This window comes from Lineus longissimus, chromosome 17 (assembly GCF_910592395.1).
Source record: "Lineus longissimus chromosome 17, tnLinLong1.2, whole genome shotgun sequence".
Taxonomy (NCBI): domain Eukaryota; kingdom Metazoa; phylum Nemertea; class Pilidiophora; order Heteronemertea; family Lineidae; genus Lineus; species Lineus longissimus.
Genome location: NC_088324.1, coordinates 6,151,284 through 6,159,407, shown reverse-complemented (window position 1 = coordinate 6,159,407; position 8,124 = coordinate 6,151,284). Strand labels below are relative to the sequence as shown.

Here is an 8,124-nt window from a genome sequence, read left to right as displayed (position 1 = left end):
CACCGGATTTTGGAGGTTTATAAACATTTTGGTTCCTTTGTGAAGACATATATCAAGAACCAAGCGTCCTGTAGCTTAGAATGTATCAAACTTAACTTCCTTCTTCTCCTTTTTTTCGATTACGTCTGCCGCTTGTTTCTCGTCCTCTCATTTCCCGAGACATTTGGAACGATATACTGCAGAACATGCTCGGTTTTACTGCCAAGTGTCACCAGACTATCACCACGGTGGGTAATACATTGATTTACTTTTGCATCACAATAGAATAAGGCTCTCCCATTACAGTATTGGAGGATGAAAATAATAAATCCGGGCCTTACATCCCTTAAAATGAACGAATCTCTTGTATGTTTCTTTTGTGTCGTCATTTCTTCTCAAGGTAAGCACGTATTTTTCTTAAGCAAACCGATACCTTTAGCCACAGTTACCGCTAGGCCTTTTTTTCAAATAGCCATTACACCTACCATACCCGCCTTGTGTTGATAAGTCCACGATGTTCGTGTCAAGAAACTACTGACCAAAAGACACGATAGAGGGTTAAACCTGTCAGTCAAGGTTGATTACCATAATATGCCTATTTTTATAGTGGATCCACATCAGTTAACAAACAGAATTAAGAAAAGGCCTATTTCAGAGGTTTTACATCAATCAATAAAAAGGGGCCTTACGCCCCTCAATTTGAAATACACATTTGTCTTCTAATAGGCAAAAATGTAAAATTACATTGTGAAAACACCATCCACTGTGAACGAGGGTGCAAGTTCACCTCCCTCGCCCCTGTTATATTTTGGACCTTTCCAAGGCGTATATAACTCCGGCAATTCTTCCCCCCTTCACATACTCGCCGGATCATCTTGAAAGATTACTTCAAATTGGTAAGTTTCCCATCGATATTTCCGTTTCGACCGGGGCAATCTTTTCTGTCCAATTACCTGGATGCTCGTTATTCATGGTCACTTCTTACCAGTGTTATATTTCGTCATGATTTCGGAGTGAAAATGCCCAAGTTGCCGTATATTGGAACATTTGGCCAGTAGTTGTGACTACGTTCCAGTCCGTGGAGGCCAGTGACTGCCACAAGAAAGATGAATCTACACCCTCGTATGGAATGTCGGTATCTAAAACCACATACCACATATCCACATACCCACATACCAATTTTTTTCCAGTTTAGAGGTCGCAACCGCCAGCAACTTATGTTGATATTTCCACCGGATGTGGTACTCCGCCAAATGGAAATATCTTCGGGTATGAGTTATGTGGTATGTGGTTTTAGATGCTGCCGAATAGAATGCCATGTAACTAATATGCGGCCACGCGGTCTTCTTTACAGCCGGTTTGTTGTGTTTTTCAACCGCAATCGATCGAACTTTTGTCTGTTTTCAGTTGTTGATTTTTTTGCCGACATGAAGACCGCCTGTTTGTTTCTCGTTGGTCTGCTTATCCTGGGCCTTGCTCTAGCAGGTAAGTAGTTTAGCTTCGCAGCCATCTTTCTGGTGTCTTTGACCGTCAAGACATATTGTCATGATTGTTTGTTTCCTCCGACTCGTGGCGTATGCTGGGGGTATTATGTCCGTTTGGTATAAGACAATGTGAAAATTGGTAAAATTTGACGAAATATCGCCTTTTTTTATGCTTCACGCATTTGGAAATTCAGGACGGTTCGGTTTTTCCGTGATGAAGATGTATCTTTTTTCCTATTCATCTTTCATTTTTCTGCCGGCCAATATTGGGGGTACGTTGAGCATTGGAATGTAGGTATTCGTAAATATTTAGGACGACTTTGCTTTGGAAAACAAAGAAGTCTGTAGAGATTCTCTCATTATTGGCGGGGAAAAGAAATTATTGGTTAATATTTCTCTTGTGACTTGTGAGAATTCACACCAAAATAGCTGCCGGTCATAACACCATGAACACCCCGATCGAGGTATTCCGTAGTCTTAAATCGGGAGTTGCTGGCCGGGGTTTTTCTACGACAAATGTTTTCCATTTTTTTGCCATGATTATGGTTTGTTGCAATAAATATTCGAATGGGATGATAAAGACCACGTGGATATATTCACCAAATAGCTTTACTTTTTTTAGCAATGCAGTTGCCGATGTTTCCCGGGGCTCCGGCATGATTATTTCAAATCCATGGGTATTAGTCCCCGGAAGGAGAGGCATACATTGGTCCGTCATGACGCCCATAAAAGTCTCTCTTTGTCAATGAATCTTACATCGGTGTACTGCATATTTCAGAGTCCGAGATTTCGGAGCCCGACATGGAATCGTTGGAAGCAGAGTACAGCGAGGCATTCGCTAAACGGTGAGTAAATTTTTTGCATAAGAGATGTTACAACGTATCCTTCTTTTAAAGGGGCAATATAGGCAGCAGCCAGGCAGGCAAGATAAAGTTACAGAAAGTCGTCAATAGGGGTCTCTCGCATCTCGCAGTACGGGTCTCTCGCATCTCGCAGTACACTCATGGTCAAAAGTAAATGAACACCAGTTTTTCTTGAATTTCTCAAAAACTAGGCTAAGCAGACACATTAACCTAACACCGATTGTAGCAAATGATCTTGGCTATTGAATGATGCTCAAATTTTAAAAATCTGTGTAGTTTTGCCTTTGATAGGAGAAATTTGGTAAATGTCTCTTTTTCACTACTTCTTTATTAGCAGGAATTCCCCAATAAAAATTACATCCTCATGTTCGACTCATGAAGGCCTTTCATAATATATCCAGTTTTTGAAATAATTCAAACTAGAAATGTGGTTTTTGGCCACTTTTACGGTAATGATTTTTACCCCACTGGAGACACCTTCGACATAGTCCCATTAAACCATTGTCGACTCCAAATGAAGTGAAGTGGTTGTGAATGAATGCCAATTGTCTTGTATTGTGATCTGTCTGTTTCACAATGACTAGGCACAGGCCCAACGATTATGGTCGGGTCTATTACCAATTGCGTAACATGGTTGTCATTTTAGTTAACTGGTCAGATTACTATGAAAAACACAATTCCCACTCATTCACTCGAAAGGTCTGTTCAATAGATGAGGAGGGACCATGTCGTAGATGTGTCAAGCATGATCCAAATCATTGCCGTAAAAGTGGCCAAAAACTGGATATCTTATGAAAGGCCTTCATGAGTCGAACATGAGGATGTAATTTTTATTGGGGAATTCCTGCTAATAAAGAAGTAGGAGAAATTTGGTAAATGTCTCTTTTTCACTGTCAAAGGCAAAACTAAACAAATTATTAAAATTTGAGCATTATTCAATAGCCAAGATCATTTGCTACAATCGGTGTTAGGTGAATGTTTCTGCTTAGCCTAGTTTTTGAGAAATTCAAGAAAAACTGGTGTCCATTTACTTTTGACCATGAGCGTACATCTTGCAGTACTTCGAAATGATTCAGGCTTGTTGTGCGAGGAATATATTTAGTGCTGAATCTGACATGACCCAGGGCCTTCACTGTGTATATCAATCACCTGAAGATGACCTAATTAGCCTGCTCCTACCTAATAGCCCCCCTTTAAGCTCCGGGTAATTTGAAGCGGCCTAGTCCATACTTCCATATTTTGCTCTTAGATGGCGCTCGAGGGCAGTCAAACGATTCTAAGAAATCGTCGACCAACTCCAAATATCGACATGGAGTGATCACAACCGCTTCCGGGGTTTTATGAAAACTGATGTGCAATTCAGTCGAAATAAAGATCCAACTTTTTTGAAAAATGTGTGTATTTTAGGTCAAATTGAGCTTCAATAACAATAAAAGTGAGGGGTGTACTACTCATTCACGGCTTTCGTGCTGAAATGCATCATACTGAAATGCATCATACAAACCCCAGTCAGGTCATTGGGTCACTTGGTCACTGGCTGAACATGTGCACTTGGCATCAACCTTGTTTACCCAGGGGTCATTGCGCGCTCCTATGGTCACTTGCACTGACCCTGGTATCATGTTGAGCTAAAACATATTTGATTGGCCAACGAATAACGTTTTGACACTTGGCATGTTCATGGCATATATTGAATCGGCGAAAAAAGTGACTTATCAGTTTACATGACCATTTACCCTATTATGCGATCACAAATCAATCGACGGCATGATAGAACTTGATGGACACGGATAATATATGCGCTAATGCCGATATAAACAAATAATTGCACCTACAAGAAAATTGCGTCGTTTTTTCGGGCCATTATATCATTTGTGAAATTGCATGCTTTGTAGCCCCGAGTGTTGCATTGATCGGCCGAATGTTGTCTTGCAGGGCCATTTGGCGACGTGCAACCAGCCAGCTCTTAACGTCTCTCCTGCTGTCTTTTGTGTATTTTGTGTTTTTATCCGTTTTTTAATGCAACTCGATTGATCGACCTCTTAAAATTGTCTCCGGCAGCACCACCAAAATTCCCGACACCGACATTCCCGACAACTCCAGATTCTCTGTCGGTGTTATTAGCCTTCTTGATATTTAAAGACTTTAAAATCGCTGTTTTTTACGCTTGGTAAATCTGTTGCGAGATTTCGCATGATACAATCTATCTTACCCAACCTTGGTAATTCTGCGACTGTAAATAATCATGGGTGTTATAAAAAGTCAACAATGAGAACAATGATTTGGAACTCTACTTAACAACTTACTTTGATCGCCAAAAGTGCAAGACTCTCGTACTCATTGGTCCTGTGACACACCATTATTTCCTTGTATTTAAAATTGAGCACGTGACATTAGTAAACATGAGAATATGAATCGAGCATATCTCCTCCATATGCACGATCTTGTCGAATTTGAAGCAAGTATACTTAACTTTTAAAAACAAGTATGTTATACGAACACGTGGCGTTTGTTTACAATAGAAGTAGTTTTGCGGATGAAAGAAACATCAAAAAGGGTTCAACATAAGCACAACGTACAACGTACATGTTTATTTTAACTGATTGTCACTCTTCCTTTTCAGTGGTTGCAATGCCATTGGCTCGTGGTGCACGGTGAACAATAACTGCTGTCCCGGAGATGGAAAAAATCGAGGCACATGTTCCTGGGGATTTCATTGTGTTTAATCTAATCCATTCATGCGTTCATCTCTCTATTGAAAAAGGGTGTACACCTTGAAAAAGGGTGTACACCTTAAGCATACAGGATGAAAAATAAAAGCGTAAAAAAATATTTTCCTCGTTATCTTTGTCATTTTCTAAATACGTCTTCCTGTTCTGCCTCCTCAGCTACGCCTTTTACACCGCGTTGTGTAATGGTGTTGCCGCAGAAAATATCGTTCGCTCTGCCTGATCAATACTAGCACTGAAATATGAAGTCGCTGTTGGAGGTGCTTGAAGGCGATCCAATGTCACGGCTCTGGTACATCTTGAGAAACCATTGTGAGAATTCGTAACCATTGGGAGAATTCGTCTGGAACTCGAAGGTGGAGGAAGAGTTGCACGCCATGTCTTAAATCAACATGTCCTGTTTGATTTCGCATTTACCTCTCGGTCCCTTGGTTCTAATTGTGTTTTCTAACCTGGCCGCTATGATCTTGATCGAAGATCGGAAACCTTTAATTGTATTTGGTTGCTTCACAAACTGCACACCTACAACCCCGAAACCTCAAAAGGCGACTTACCTCTAGGTAACTTGAATATTGCAACGGAATTGCATCGCCAATACAGGCCTCGGATACCCAGGTTTACGAAACCTTAATGTTGATTTTTGTCTGTCGCACCTTGACGATAACTTGGCTTTTTGGCAAGTGATGAGTTCCAATCATGTGTTTGTGGAGCCCAAGTTACTAAATTAACGTCTCTCTTAAGCCATTGAAATACTGAGATATTCAGACAATGTCACATTGGATATTTATCACAACATTATGTACCTCGAAGCACGGGACTACATGACAATGTCCATGGAATTTACAGCTTTATTTTAACAAAAGTCAACTGTCCAAATCACTGCTGTAATTGAAAATTCGCGCCAATATCGTAGAAGACGATTCAACTTGGGGAATATATGACCATTCTCACGAATTTTCGTTCTTATAATTGAGGGGCGTCTCTGCCTGATACCGCGAAAGCCGTCTCCAAACACACCAGGTATGCAAGAAACCTCGTCGCCAACAACATCGGCCATTTGTCGGCATCAGCTGGGATTAGCTTGCCAAAACGTACAATGTTTTAATCATTTCAAACCAGCGCCCAAGCAAAGCAAATGCGCGAGCTCATCAGAACCTATTATCGGAGAGGGCCTGGGCCAGGGCCACTGCCACTCTTTGTTCCTGGAGAAAAGCTTGACTGGTCCGAGCCCAAACAAACTTTGTCGCCCCCCTCCAAGGTTTGTAGTACAATATTTGATTTGGTGGAACTACAAGCTTCATTTGAAACATTGCCATGATTGTTGCTTCCTTCCCAAAATAGGGCAATACAGATCAAAGGCCTAATGTTGAATGGGGTTTGCTCACTCAATTAGGTCGCCTCATCAACCCAACCAAATGTCGGACTTTAGTCGTATAAATGAGGAAAAATTAGAGAAATCGTTAAAAGTCTGGAAAAAAGCCTTTTTTAACTATAGTGACGGTAATATCTGGTAACACCCATACGCCAGAGACCATGTGATCGACGGATTTGGGAGATGACGTGGCGTGTGTGACAGATGATCCGTATATTTGACGTTTTGTGTCAAATTTTTGTTTCAAAGTGCCAAAGATATTTTTCTCGCCAACCAAATAAGTTTCACATTAAAAAAAAAAGCGGCCTATGATATACATAATCTCATGTACAGCCTAGTTCATATTTATATCAACACCTACTTTATACTATATTTCACCAACTAATAGACAAAATTCAATGCGGTTTTTAGCATATTGTCAGAAATGTTGTTTTCTAATCATATATTATAGCAGAAATGTAATTGCATACCGTTTTCGTTATGGAATCGGCCATTTAAAAAACCCTTACAAAAAACGTTTTTATTTCAAACTTTAAAGAGTCTTTCTCTTTTGAATGATAAAACACAAAGTTCTAAGAATCTTGGTCTTTAGTTCACCAAAATCGACCAGTCAGAACTCTTGATATGGCTTGAAAATAATGAAAAACCTGTGTCATTACATTTCTGTCGCAATGGATTATTAGAAAACAAAATTTCTAATAATATGCTAAAAACCGCATTGCATTTCGTGCATTAGTGTGAGAGATATCGTTTGAAGTAGGTGTTGTATAAATATATGAGCTATAGACTACACACAAACTAACATTTGAAAGGACAACTTGGGCTTGGGGCTTACCGGGCCAGGCGGATAATGCCCCTGCTTATCACCATGCGCTGCCACTCACAGTCTAAAACCTCCGCACTCGGATAATGATTTTGCCCAGTGTTGCGAAACTGTTTTTTGGAGTTGACTTGTGAATATCAGGCAGGCTCTTTCAAGTGCACTGTTTTTTGCAATTCAGCGATTTTTTTCAATAATCCCGTTTGGAGAAATTACGGTCCGGCTGAAAAACCAACATAGCTCACGTCAAAGTTGTCCCTTTAACAAATCACTACTCATACCACTGTGGCACCATATTCTCGTTTTTGTTGTAAATACAAAGTCCGTAACTTGAATGGAATGGTTTCTCTATGGTAAGCGAGGCCTTACATTCGTTATTACTAGGACCATAATTTCTCCAAACCGGATAACTGAAAAATCGCTGAATTGCAATAAACAATGCACGAGAACTATCAGGCCTGCATTATCACCTATCGATAAGGCAATAAACTGTACCTACTCGGGTATTTGAGGCCAACTTGAAAGGCCTTGTAAAGGTGACACACATCGTCGGCGATAATCATAACCTATTGTGGATTTGAAGGACGAACACCGTCCTGACATTTTTGGAGTATACAAGGTTATTTTATTTGGAGAGTAACGGGTATAAAAGGTAAGAGTAAGAGTGTTTTTTATTAGTGTTTTTTATGCATCTTTAGGCCCCTCTAACTGACGTCAGCTTGGTGGCGGCCCAGTGTATAAGGGACTGATGACTTCCTGAGGGCAAGGTTTGGGATATCGCGGATTTTATTCTGAAACATGCTTTTAGGAGAACATTGGTCATTTTCTCCATCGACTTTTCATCTATCACGGATCAGTGTTAGACTATTAATCAGTG

General features: G+C 40.4%; 1 protein-coding gene across 1 annotated transcript; it reads left to right on the top strand.

The window, feature by feature from the left end:
• The first annotated feature begins 849 nt into the window (after positions 1 to 849).
• Positions 850 to 5,158, top strand: LOC135501855 (nemertide alpha-1-like). The gene is made up of 4 exons (XM_064794235.1): positions 850 to 875; positions 1,387 to 1,464; positions 2,242 to 2,308; positions 4,950 to 5,158. Exons 2-4 carry the CDS (start codon positions 1,407 to 1,409, stop codon positions 5,050 to 5,052), a joined length of 228 nt encoding a protein of 75 aa, XP_064650305.1. The 5' UTR covers positions 850 to 875; positions 1,387 to 1,406; the 3' UTR covers positions 5,053 to 5,158.
• Positions 5,159 to 8,124: the final 2,966 nt, after the last annotated feature.